A 13,984-nucleotide genomic window follows, 5' to 3' on the forward strand; every position below is an offset into this window, starting at 1 on the left:
AATGAACCTTAAAAAAAAGTTAGAAACAGTTCTAGTTAACAGTTGTATACGATAGACAGATTGATGAGGAATAAATTCCGCTCAAACATAGCTTAGTTAGCCCCTTGCACAGTTAATTCAAACCTGATTAAATAGCCCACTTACAACCTTAAAACAGATAAAACGGTCAGAAGGTTCGCTGTAAGTGAACTTAGGAAATAATCATTTGGTGTGCACGTAGTAATGAATTGTTGGCAGTGTTAAGCAAAAAAAGACTATACTTACCATGCAATTAAGGTTAATTAGGGGTCCCATTAGACCCCGGAACATCTCTAGCTTTGCTGCAAATATAGCTCGGCAACAGGGTTCAGTGTTTCAGTTGTCTCGTTCTCCCCTCCTGTGTCCATGTTTGCACCCCTCCCCCCGTTTCATGATGTTCACTATAATATGATGTTCACTAAACGAACCCCAGTAAGTGTGAGCATGTGAAGACAAAATATTATGTGCTGTTGATGATTGTAACGCACATTAATACTTTTTGTACGTTCTAGCGTGGTCAGAACCTCTACGGGACGCACCCTTTCTTGCTTGGAGTCGACAACGACCGCAAGGGATACGGTGTGTTTTTGCACAACAGCAATGCCCTGGGTGAGTTTTCAGCCTGTCCTTCCTGTACAGTAATTGTCACTGCCGAAGGCCCATATAAAGACAATGTTATCTTTACATAAAGACTCAGTATGGACTCACCTAGGAACGAATATCTGATGCTTGAGCAATTACCACCAACCAATTTTTAATTACTCCTTTTCCGCGTTATTCAGTGACCTCAAGAACAGCTTACCTTTTCTAACTGTTAGAAGTATCATTAGAAAAATGAAACTGCTATAACTGTCAAATTAAAACGCATCGTCTGCGTACGGACGCAATGAAATACTTAACACACACGCACTTTAGTCTAAAATCCACAGTACTACATTGGTTAATCGTTCAGGCACTTGTGGGTCACTGCTAATGAGTATTAACGTACAGACGCCTACAATTTTGAAGAAAAAAAACATGGTTGATCTCTGCGTCACAGGAGTCGGTAAAACACGAAAGTAAAACATCTCCTTACAAAAGTAGTTTAATATTTTCTGTACATTGATAAATGATGTTTTCTGTTCATAGATATGAGAGAGCTTGCGCAATGTTTATTGGTGTTGGACAGCAATACCACCGCTTAACTTGGATGCATCCACGTTGACGCCTGGTCACACATCTCCGTCCCGACCACTAACGTCCATCACCAATGATCAAACAAACCCTTGTTGTCAGATATGCTTGTGGCTGTTCACGGTGAGAGTGGAACCACAGAAAGCGATGTGACAACTATAGATCCTGATTGATCGTACGTCGAACTTTGGCTAAGGTTGCCTACTTCTGGCATGCTGGAGTATTGAACGCCACTGCCCGACCAGAGGGAAACGCAACGTGCATCGTATACTTTTTGGATGACCCCAATTATTCGCGGGGCAAACGCAAGTGGAGAACGCTAAAATAAACCAGGCAAAGCCGGCGGGCGTCGCACAGCTATAGCACAGCTATTTTTAGTATGGATGGATGCTATGAATCGTGGCGACGCTCGGGGTAAGGTTGCCACCTGGACGTGTGTTAAGGCGTGGACAAAATTTCGCTTCTCCTAATAGCCCTTTTCACTCGCGGTGTTCTGGGTGTCGCCATAGTTCTCTCTGGGCTGTTGCTAGCGCGCGTGACTCCTCAAGGAATGCACTGCCAAGGCTGTGACATTGTCTTTCCTGCTCTCGTGCAACAGCCCAGAAAAGAGGAGATCCTTCCCTCCATGAAAAAGGTCCAGATAAACATGCAGAATGAGACGGACGCTCAGAAACGACGCGTTGAAGGAAGTAGCCGTGGATTCCACGGTCATGATGCATTACTGCACTTCACCAAGAATGCCGTGAGATTGAATGGTAGATACAAAAAGCATATTTTTTAAGCGTACAAACTGTACGTGACTGCGGCACGTACACATTGGACGCTTAAAAATATACGTTTTATAGTGACCCTAGACAAAAAAGTCAAAATAATGTTGATCGATTGATTGATAGGTGGGGGTTTAACATCCCAAACACACACACACACACACACGCACACGCACACGCACACGCACACACACGCACGCACACGCACACGCACACACACACACGCACGCACACACACACACACACACACACGCACGCACACACACACATACACACACACACGCACGCACACACACACACATGCGCACACACACACACACACGCACGTACACACACGCACACACACACACACGCACGCACACGCACACGCACACACACACGCGCGCGCACACACACACACACACACACACACACGCACACACACGCACGCACACGCACACGCACGCACACACACACGCACACACACACACACACACACACACATACGCACGCACACGCACACACACACGCACGCGCACACACACACACACACATACGCACGCACACGCACACACACACACACACACGCACGCGCACACACACACGCACACACACAAATGTGACCGTGGCGCAGTGGGTAGCGTGCCCAGCATGTGTAGTCGCGGAACTTTTTTTTCTTTGTCTTCTGATGATGCGTATTTTTTCGACGTCATTTCCGGGACGGAAATACATCATTGAAGTCTTGGTGGACCCCGGCATAAAACACTTTCTGGCTAAAAAAAACTCAGCACATATTGATTAGTAATATGATTTATAAACTTATTAGTAGTCTGTGAATAGGAAAAAAATTCAAGGCGTTCGCCTGAGTTCATCTGAGATTACTTGAAAGCGATACCTACTTGGTGTGGTCCTCATACCATGCACTGCGTATCAACGTGCAACGTTCCCTAATTTACATTTGAAAATTTGCATTTCCTAATTAACACTCAATTGTTAGCTTTGATGATGTAACAATGCGCTCACTCAGTTTTACTTATCATCAAATGATTACAAGTCAACGCTCTACTTATTTGATTGATCATCGTTTTAAAAATATGCTATGATTATTATTTTGATAAAGCAATTTGTGCTGTGTGTACAAAATGTAGATAACGTGCGCTTTGCCGATTTTCATGTCTGCTTTACTATAATGCTTTTCCGCTTTTTTCTCTCTTTTACATGAAGTCGTGTTAGTGTGTCGGCTTTGCTTTGAACTGGCAGTCAGTGTCGAATCGTACAAGGGGGCTGTGCTCGGTCAAGCTTTATATGGCAGCCTTTTCCGCAGCTCCCCTGTCACTGTATTTCTTTAAGGCAGAAAGAAAATTAAGACCATAAAGGCACAGTCAGGTTTTCACTCGCTTTTGTATGGCTTTCACTGCCATAGCTGTGACGTATTGGAAATGTGATTTACGTTGATTATGTCTCCCTCAGAGACTGTGCTGCAGCCCACTCCCGCAGTGACGTTTCGCGCACTGGGCGGCGTTTTGGACTTCTTCGTGTTCGCTGGTCCAACGGCGGCCAACGTCGTGAGCCAGATGCAGCACGTCGTGGGCATGCCCGCCATGCCTCCCTACTGGGGACTGGGCTTTCACCTGTGCCGCTTCGGCTACAAGACGCTCAACCGGACTCGGTACATAATGGAGATGAACATCAAGGCCGGAGTTCCACTGGTATTTACTCACACTGTCGAGAGGAAGTACATTACGCCCATTGGGGGAAATTGTCAAGTATTAGAACAAGATAATACACCACTGAGAACCAATTACAACAAATGGGGCGGAAGCATGGAGAATAACAAAATAACTAGAGCAAAAGCTGAGGAGCATGCTGGGCGCAATGGAACGCAAAATGTTAGAACTAACATTAAGAGATTGGTAGTATGCGCAACAGCACACGTAGGAGTAGCAGATATCCTAGCTGACACCAAGTGAAAGAAATGTACGTGGGCTGGTCACGTAATGCGAAGAACAGACAATCGCTGGACAGTAAGAGGTACGAAATCGTCACCGAAGAACTGCAAACGCAGTCGTGGAAGGCCGAGAGTTTTATGGAGTGACGAAATTAGGAATAACATCGAATCAGTTCACGCAGGATGCGCTAAACTGGAATTAATTGGGAGAGGCCTCTGTCTGAATATGACGATGTTGCTTAGAGCTACACAAAGATATTAGTGGGAAAGGGCTGGACACACATCATCGCCTAACAAACGTGCATGATATTTTCTCTTCGCGAAATCAAGGACACCCAGTGGAATGACATTGACTACATGAAAAGCAATAACGACTTCACCTACGACAAGGACAGGTTCGAAGGACTTCCGGAATTCGTCAGGGAGCTTCACGCTTCTGGCCGTCACTACGTCGTCATCGTGGCAAGTAGCCTTGAGAGCACCACGAACACTTTTTTAAAAAGAAATATTTTTAATGAGATATGTTGTCTGATCTGTAGTACGCACGACCCGCAGGATCCAGCCGTAAGCGGTTCTGAAGCACCCGGCAGTTACCCTCCGTACGACGATGGTGTTTCCATGGATATTTTCGTCAAAAATATCACCGGAGGAATTGTTTTTGGAAAGGTAAGTTGTTTGACGTAACGCAGGCAAAAGCATAGACAGCTGGAGCTTATTCAGGACGCGCCACGTTCAGGTTCTTCGAATGCCTTGATAATTTTAATGCTGGTCATCTTTTTTTGTTCTCAGGCTGTCTTGATGATCGTATAAATTGCGGAAACTGTTACTATGGCAAGGTAAACACCACAACAGAAACCACGTAGAGAAATTGAAATCGGAAGCAATCGAGAAATGAAAAAAAGAATACGGAGAAATATAGGAATAAGTACTAACAAAGAGAAAAGGAACACAAAAAAAAAACGAGAAGAAAGTTTGTGACAGAGCTTTACGGAATCAGCAAGATTGCTGTAGCTTTATTTTCTCGTCTGCTGCGATTAATAACGCCTTGTTCGGTGCGCTAAACCTTTTTCGTGAAGCTCCCCATGCAGTGGAACAAGAACTATGTTTCGGAATAGGCGTCCAGATTTTGGTCATTCTGACGATTGGTGTAGATATGTTGCTGAAATACTTTGACGGCCAATTTCGTTTAAAGTGATCTCTGCATCTTTCGTCAGATACCCCCCGCCTTTCCTCTTGTAGCAAAACATTCATTTGAGGTAGTTGGTAACGGTTCATTCTGGAGGCAAACCGTTGGGCGCATTATAAAGAACAGAGAACAAAAAAGGCCTACAACACAAGCGCAGCTGCACCTATGTTGTCATTCTCTTTTCTAGTCCCTGTTCAGTACTACGCCCCAATTAGCCTTTCTTGTCATTTTCTTTTTCTCATCCGTACTACACCCCACTTTTTTCATTCACAATGGCGCCCCCCTGCCCTTAGTGTTCGCTGCCCCGGTCCATGTGGCATTAAATTTCTTGTCTGCGGGCCGAGTTTGAGACCACTGAGCTACGTGAATAAATGCCCCTACAATAATTATTTACACCATCTCCCGCTAAAGGGAACCACGTGTAGATGCAAAGCAGTGGGCGCTAATGCTTACACTGGCGCTAATCGCGGCGTTGTGCAGGAGAGAGACTTGTGGAGGCGCAATGCACGCAGTGATGGACCGGTGTTTCCGGCTAGAAAATGCCAATCGCTGCTAATGGGCAATGAGAGACATAAGACTTCCATTGGACACAGAGACCCACAGTCCACTTTTAGTTAACGCGCATGCTGCGAATTTTCATTGTTCAAGAACGCACAGGAGAAATCTCTCAATGGTGCTACCTTGCAGGTCAAGATCCAGTGCATGTATATACCAGGTTGCTAGTGAACGATTGTGCAGCGTGAGCAGTCGGTTTTTTTTTTTTTTTAGATGCGGAGCATCTAATACTCGAGGCTTGTAGTGCGGCCCCGTCCGCAAGCTTCCTCCTCCTTCTTCCACCATCTGTGCATTCCTTCCTCCTCTACACACCGCGCGCGCTTCACTCCTCCACCATCTGTGCACCCTTCCTCCTCTACACACCGCGTGCGCTTCTCCTCTTCACGAACATTCGCTAGCTGTATAATGTAGCGCGCATGCGCCGTCACGCTTCGAGAACATCGGCAGCTGACGCGCGCGCATGCGCCGTCGCGCTTCGAGAACATCGGCAGCTGACGCGCGCGCATGCGCCGTTGCGCTTCTCCCCCTTCTCGAACATTCGACAGCTGACAGTGCATGCGCCGTCGCGCTGTATATATACTCAAGGTCGGTGCTCGCTCGCTCAGTTGCCGCTCGTCGGTTGGTTTGTACGGCGCGTCGACGTCCGAAGTCGCAATGATCGACGTCCCTTCGACCAGCGCCGGCCAAAGTGTTGGCGGAACCGCAACCAAGTCGTCGTTCGAAGACAAGGCAGCGCGGAGAAGAGCTCGCGACGCCGAACGTAAACGTCGGCGTCGAGCGGAGGATGCTCAACTTAGAGAACGTGAAGCCGCTGAGAGACGTCAGCATCGAGCAGCAGCACCGGATTCGGCCGCTTTGAAACGTAAGCGTCGACAAGAGGACCCGGACTTTCGAAAACGGGAAGCCGAGTGCAAGCGTCGGCGACGAGAGGCCGATAACGTCGACGTTGCGGGATACGCTTCGGTCGCGCGCACGCACGGGTTCCAACGACCTGCGGGCGGTGTGGGAATTTACGTCAAGCGTGACGTCGACAACGACGACGACTACTTCATTGACCTCCGACTACAGCCCGGCGTTCAACAACGCGCCAACGGCGAGCACTGCGTTACTACCGTCTGTGGCGTCGACGTCATGACGATGTACCTCACGCCAAACCTCTCTCGTGCCGCCGTACAAAAGTACGTCGACGAGGCCGTGCAAGATTACAGAAAACAACAACCGCAACATCGACCGTTCATGCTAGTTGGCGACTTCAACGTCGACGTCATCAAGGACGATTGGATAGTCGAATACATGGCGTCGCGACACTCGCTGAAACGCGCAACGCACGACGACTGCAAACACCACCAGCCGACCACCATTCGCGGAACCTGCATCGACCACGTCTTTGCAAATTTCGACCTACGACCGCTGCAACCCGATCCACTCACTCTTCACTTTACCGACCAAAAAGCCATCGTGCTCAAAGTTCGTCGCAATAAATAAACACCGCCCTTTCGCATACGTGTCGTACGTGTTCACTCATTTAACACCCCTCCTACAACCACGTTAACCAATTTAGCCAGCGACCCAAGTAAGTCGCAATTTAACACCCCATTTCACAACCACGGTAACCAATTTAGCCATCGACCCAAGTAAGTCGCACTTTAACACCCCGTTAACCAATTATATGCTCCGCATCCTCCTCAGTGTTCCCCCGAGGGAAGCTGCGGGCAATTTTTTTTTCAATAAAAAGCTCGCTAGCAGACGCTGCCTGTGTTGGCGTTGAGTGGTGAGAGAGGGGGCGCGTAAGAAAGGAAAGAGGGGGGAGGAGACGTGCATGCGTAATGGGACTGCGAACGCCACTGGAAGAAATGCCTAGAGAAGAGGGAGGGAGGCAGCGTAAATTAGCACATAGAGCTCCCTAAAAAAATAGAGGGGACACTGGCGCTGCGATCGTTCAGTGACCATGGGTATGATGGGTAGTACACACATCCGCCTAGTCTTCATACTTGTGGGTGGCGAATCGTACTTGCGGCTTCGTTTATTGCTGTGTTTCAATTTTCTTTTAAAAGAAAGATTGAACCCTTTTGAACTTCATGACCCGATCTGGAAAGGTAAGTCTAAAAGAATAGGACGGTGAAGCGCAACCGCTGAACATTTGCTAATATTCGTTTCGTAATAAAACAGCTCCAAGCCACACGAACACACACGGAACCAAAAGCAGGCCAGAAGTACGAATATTACACAAATGTGTGCACTACCCATCATTCCCATGCTCGCTGAAGTGCCATGCGTTGCAGCTCCCATGGACACTAACGCCAGAGTTCCCTCTATAGTATAAATTAAGAAACTCTATGGGTTAGCAGACGTTCCCTACGTCGGCGTTGCGAGACGAGAGAAGGGGAGAGTAGGAGAGGAGAGAGAGAGGGGTGGATGCGCATGCGCAGTAAGGGTAGTCACGTCACACACCGGATTGAGCTCGGCCTAAAGCTGCATCGTATCTAAAAATAATTATGGAACGCGCGGCGCATTCAACAACTTCTAGGAATTTACAAGAAAACTTGCAACTGCACAAACTGCATCAGTGGGGCAGTATTAAGACAGCTGATAAATGCGCAGGCAATAATATTAGCCATTTTAAATGAACACTTCTCATTCCACACTCAACAGGTTTGGAATGACAAAAGCAGCGTGTTCCCCGACTTCAGCCACCCCAATGCGACGATTTACTGGATGACGCAGTTGGCAAGGTTTCACAATGAAGTCCCTTTTGATGGAGCTTGGATTGTGAGTACAAGTTCTTTCTACCACTTAAAAGATTAGGTAGAGTTATGCTTTTTTTTACCTGTTGTAAGTAAACCTAACTGTCAATCCTATCAAAGCCGACTCGGCTGTTAACTGTTAGCAGTTCTGTCGTATCCAAAAAAAGTTATTATTTATTGGGATAAGAAGATGTTGGCTTACAAATAGGGCACTGGTTACACCTTAGCTGTTCGAGAGACCGAGCATACAGCATAAATAATGGGTTTACCGCGGCATATATAACAAATTAAATAAATCTCAGGACGCGCAAGATGGCAGCTTACGATGAAAGAATTTCTCAGACAGTGGTTGCTTGCTCGGGCACACAACTTCTACTTACAGATATTTTTTTTTCGGGGGCGGGGGGGGGGGGGGGAATTGAGCGCGCCTTTCCCGTTGACGCCTCGTTCCCCGCGCTTGCGCGAGTGCTGGCCGCATGTGGATCGAGCCCTGGGAACATGGCCACTGTGGTTTCGCCGCCAGGACGTTTTGTCTGGCGCAAGCCGCGCGCTGGTATGTCTCAAAATGGCAAGTAATAACGGGCCTAATAACATCTCTATAGTGAACAGGAAAGATCCGCCTTAGTGGAACAGCAGCCTCATTGGTCGGCTGCTGTCCCGAACGTCGTGGGTTCAATCCAGGTCGTGGTCGTCGTTGCACTTCGATAAAGGCGAAATGTTAAAGGCCCGTGCGTTGTGTGACGTCTGGACAGCTCGAACAGCACCTGATGGTCAAAATTTTCGGATCCCTTCCCTATGGCGTCTCGTGGTTTTGGGACGTAAAACGTCACATAATAATAATAATATTATTATTAATATTATTATTATTATTATTAATAGTAGTAGTAGTAGTAGTAGTAGTAGTAGTAGTAGTAGTAGTAGTAGTGGATGTGAATCACTGGAAATTACCAATTATCGTGCATCTCTTAAAGAATTTGCACATTTTTTCGCGCATAGAACGGCGAACAGTTCAGCTGCTGATGAGGATGTCAGGCAAGATCACTGAATGGTTATCGCATATTTAGGTGCTGTATAATAAGATCTGCAGATATGAAGAGGTTTGAACCCTGGAGCCTACAGTACAGACAAGTATGTATCCTGGATACCGCAGTATATCTGGTAAATCACCAATTGCTCAGCAAGCTAGCCTCTATGATTCTTGTGAAGAAAGAAAATCTCTTTTTTTTATGTCATCTACGGTCAATTTCTTTTCAGGTAGTGTAAGCTGCCATGGATGTAATCTCTAACAGTACGTTGAAACATCAGATGTGCGAATGACGTACGGCCACAATTGAAGATGAGACAGATCAGAAAGCTGAAGATATGCCGTTCTTCTTTTCTGGTACAATCGCTTGGATGGACTGAAATGACACAGTCGGTCGAATCACGTTTTAGAGGCCCGTTCGTTACTTTAGAATATTACGCCCTTGAATCTGTGATGAAACTGACGGATCTAGATCTGTTTGTCAGGTTATTTTGACGAACGTTGATTCCGACAACTTGGCAGTGAACTAAGCTTGATGTCAAATTGCGGAAAGCAATGATGGTTCTTTTCTCGTTGCGCAGGACATGAATGAACCATCCAACTTCTACGATGGTCACAAGGACGGCTGCCCTCCGAACCAGAAGGAAGATCAACCCCCGTACGTGCCAAGCGGAGAAAAGCTGTGCGCCAAGACACTTTGTATGAGCGACCGTCACTACATCTCGTCCCACTACAACGTCCACAACATATACTCTCAAATGGAAGCAAGGGCGACGTACAAGTACGTTACTAGCGAGCAGTTACACAACAGACAAGGGTTGTGTTACATCAAAGCTTCACCGTAATGGCGTCCTCTTCAGAATGCATTGGTGTAGTATTGTTACCTAGCCGGCTTGCTCTATAGCGGTTCCATTACGTCCACAAAAGTCTCCCACAACAACTGTCCCTTCCTTATCTTCTCTTTCTCCATGCGATGTTACGGGCTTCTGCAATGACTCCACGTTAATCAGTACAGCCCATCCCACATTTCCCTGTCATCGCTCCAAGCAAATGTTTTTGCTAGTTTTAACGGCTGGCCGATTAACACATTCAAATTGTAAGACGTGAACGGCTTCCCCGGTTGTCACAGAGCGAAAATGTCGCATTTCATTACGATGCGCTTAGTCGCTGAATTCACTACAATATATCATCTTGATGAAAATATTTATTCAGGTACATTACATGCGTAAATACAGTAGACTCGCGATAATTAAAACTTTGATAATTCACACTTTCGGTTAATTCAATCAAAATTCAATGTTTTGGCTGGCCCTCAACTCGTTCAATGTATTTAAAGCCTCCTAATTCAAACTCTATCATTCGGTTATTTTATACTTTTTGCAGTTCCATACCAGAAATTATCTGCTGCTTTCCGGCTACTATTTAAAAATTTGCATCCTTATATAATCCTAACAGTATAAAAATGAAAATAGTCACCTCGGGACTCCGAGGAAAAAGGATTTGCTAGTAAACAAATGTTTGAAACAAACACACGCATGGTAAACCATGATGCTTCTTAACTAGTGTAGAGAGCTTTGTGCTGAAAGCACGTACTTATAACAAAACTCTAGTTGGCAATTTATGATTTCTTTAAAAGGTCTGATCAGCAGTAAATGGCCAATAAACTTGTGGACCCTACTCGTCTGCTTTCTGTTCACTGCGTGTAGTTAGGGTTTAAAAACACTTAAAATCTTTAAATGTGATGAAATCAATGCCTAATCATAATGTGTATGTCACCTCACCCAGAGACATCTATCTGAGAAGTTCTGATAGTTCAAACGTCTTGATAATTCAAACAAAATTCAGAGGTCCCTTCGAGCTTCAGTTAACGAGAATCTATATACTGTATTTCTATGCCACTGAATGGGAAAACTGCGCATTCCTCCGTTATCTGTCTGTTACGTAACACGAATGTATGCAAGGGAAACAACGTACAAACCAAAACAAATTTAGTTTCGATCAATGAAACTCTCGTCACTAACAAAGCTCCAAAAGGTTTTTTCCTAAGAATACAAGCTTGGGCTTCAAATAGCGAACGGAAGGTTTTTGCGTGAGATTTTTAGTTAGGATATTTATTTAAGTGCAAAAAATACACTTCGGAAAGAGAGGACTAAATGCATTCATACCTGGTCGAATAGCAGGCAATTTGCACGGACTGAAGCACAATAAAAAAAAACTTTAAAAGAAGTAGGTGTGGGATTTTTCTGTTTTTAAATATTGTCGACATTCAGCTATGGTTTCTTTTCTGCCGAGGGTGTCATAAATCACTACCTTCTTATGCCTCCATCCTTTATTCATGTTTGCAGTGTTTGCAATACTAACGTGTCTGGATGAAGCGACGGAAAGTGTGCGTTTCCCCTTAACTCGATGTGAACATACTGAGCCAAACGAGTGCGTTGGTGGGAGGGAGGGCGTAGTTGTGGTATGAAAACATTTGCAGGTCAGTTGACACTTCTTAAGTGCAAACTTCGAAGACATCTTCAGCACAAACTTCAAACACATGAAAAGAAAAACGTGTATGTGTGTTGGATTTTTTTCATCTCTTGCCTCTAAAATTAGCGCTAAAGAAGACGTAGCTCGGAGCTCTATCACACATCCACGCCTGTACTTTTATATTTGTAACTTATTCGAACAATAAAACAACCGATATGAATATCACGTAGCTCGAGAATTCTCCTTAATTCACATAATGTTGCGCGACAGAAGCGTATAATCTCACCAGGCGACAAAAGATGAAAATCAAGCAACAAGTGCCTGGTTTGGAGCTTAAAAGTACTCGGGAGCAAATAATCATCAGAAATATCAACAAAATGTGCAACTGCAGATGTGCGTGTGTTGCGTCACAAACACATAGTGGGTACTTTGCCAATTCATAAAAAATAGAATTGTGGCATACTGGGCACTCGATAACGCTGCGCTTGCAATGTGAATTTTACGATAGATTGCAACAGCCAATGTTACGCGCACAGACGTTCCTTGTGGCATGATTACGGTTTCCACCAAAAAGAGTATAGCAAATGAGAAAGTGATGCGCACCCAGACCGATCTACTCTTGAAGGCGAAGCTCAAGCGTCTTCTAACCACTATCATACAGGTTTACTAAAGCGGTGAACAGCAATGCTGGAACTATTGAGATAGCTCAAAATGTCCATCTAACTTACACGCATGCCAGATGTGCATAGGGTTTCATTAATACGGCCTGAATACTGATATGCATCATGCTGCAATATGTTTTTTACTTCATTCATCATTAGGGCTCTCGTTCAGATCCGCCGGAAGAGACCTTTCATCATCTCTCGGGCGACATCTCCGGGACAATCGAAGTGGTCGGGCCACTGGTCCGGGGATATCAGCTCATCGTGGGAGGATATGAAACTCAGCATTCCTAGTGAGTATTGAGCGTTCGAATTCAGCAGTTTCTCGGTCATCTAGATTGAGCGACGATTGCAACAACACACAGGCAGCGAGAAATAAGCTGGTCTCTTCTGCGCGTGGCGATTGCCGCGAACGGTTGTCTCTAGCGTGGGTCCCCGGTGTGTGGCACCTCGGGCTGCGCGTCGGGGGCCCTTGTGGTAAGTCAAGCGTTGGCGACGCCGCCTTGCATGTGTTGTTTTTTTGTTTGTACCAACCACGTATTCTGTGCTCGTTTTCTCCAAGAGCCTGGCGCTCTCGCAGGTTAGAGACCCCACAAGTGGAAACTAGGCATGTATATGTACTCTAGCACCATATTGTGCTTTCTATGTCACGGCAAAATAATAAAATAGTGCTTGTGTTGGGGGGGGGGGGGGGGTACCATCTTCTGGCTACAGCACTGGCCTATTTGGTCTTTCTTGTCTCTGTTGTATTGCTCTGTTTTCTACCATGAACGCAGATTGGGAATGCCCGAGGACCGAAATCAATGTGTATTCTTCCAGAAGCACGAAAACTTTTTTGAGCAATGCCTTGTGCAACAAGTGTCAATCATATGTTTCACAAACGAGGGCGCCTGCAGGGTTTCGTCTGCGGGGCATAAGTCCGTGTTGAATCGCGGTGGGGCAGGTGGAGCGCTGGTGTTGCTTGGGTGTGGGGCAAGTGCTCCTTTCGCACCACCCTGCCAACAACCATGCTCACAAACTCGGAACCTTGATCACTCGAATTAATGCTTGGAAGAGCTAACCAAAAAGCAGTTGCCACTTTTTTACACAATGGTCAGCTAAGTCACAGCAGCACGCATTTACTACCATACAAAGTTGCTTTATCGTCGGTGCGAAGTTAGAAACAGAAGTTCGAAAACTCCCAGGGCCCCTATGCGTTCACTGAATGACTCGAGGGCGAAAGTTGTCTTCTTCTCAGTCAGTGTATTGATGCTCCCCGCCCCTATTCGGACGCCTTCTGAGCCTAATTTGATATTGTACTGCCTCCGAGACCGAAGGCAGCCTGATATTGCACTGCCTCCGTAATCGGACTGTCTTTAACCAAGTACAATGCAATATGATGACGTCATCATCTTGCGCAACTTCTCATGACGTCACGAATTTGGGGGATCTGTGACGTGATACGGCGACATCGTCA

The 13,984-nt window shown here is 46.0% G+C and overlaps 1 protein-coding gene across 1 annotated transcript in view; it reads left to right on the forward strand.

Annotated features, from left to right (window-relative positions):
- LOC142795384 (lysosomal alpha-glucosidase-like) overlaps positions 1-13,984 on the forward strand; it is a 48,208-nt gene that overhangs the window by 13,049 nt on the left and 21,175 nt on the right. Inside the window, exons 8-14 of the mRNA XM_075886047.1 lie at positions 531-627; positions 3,408-3,646; positions 4,216-4,347; positions 4,441-4,551; positions 8,279-8,395; positions 9,976-10,175; positions 12,688-12,821. Of these exons, the coding sequence (XP_075742162.1) occupies positions 531-627; positions 3,408-3,646; positions 4,216-4,347; positions 4,441-4,551; positions 8,279-8,395; positions 9,976-10,175; positions 12,688-12,821 (1,030 nt within the window). The remainder of the gene's footprint in view (positions 1-530; positions 628-3,407; positions 3,647-4,215; positions 4,348-4,440; positions 4,552-8,278; positions 8,396-9,975; positions 10,176-12,687; positions 12,822-13,984) is intronic.

The sequence above is a fragment of the Rhipicephalus microplus genome, chromosome 2, assembly GCF_043290135.1.
Source record: "Rhipicephalus microplus isolate Deutch F79 chromosome 2, USDA_Rmic, whole genome shotgun sequence".
NCBI classification, from domain to species: Eukaryota; Metazoa; Arthropoda; class Arachnida; order Ixodida; family Ixodidae; genus Rhipicephalus; species Rhipicephalus microplus.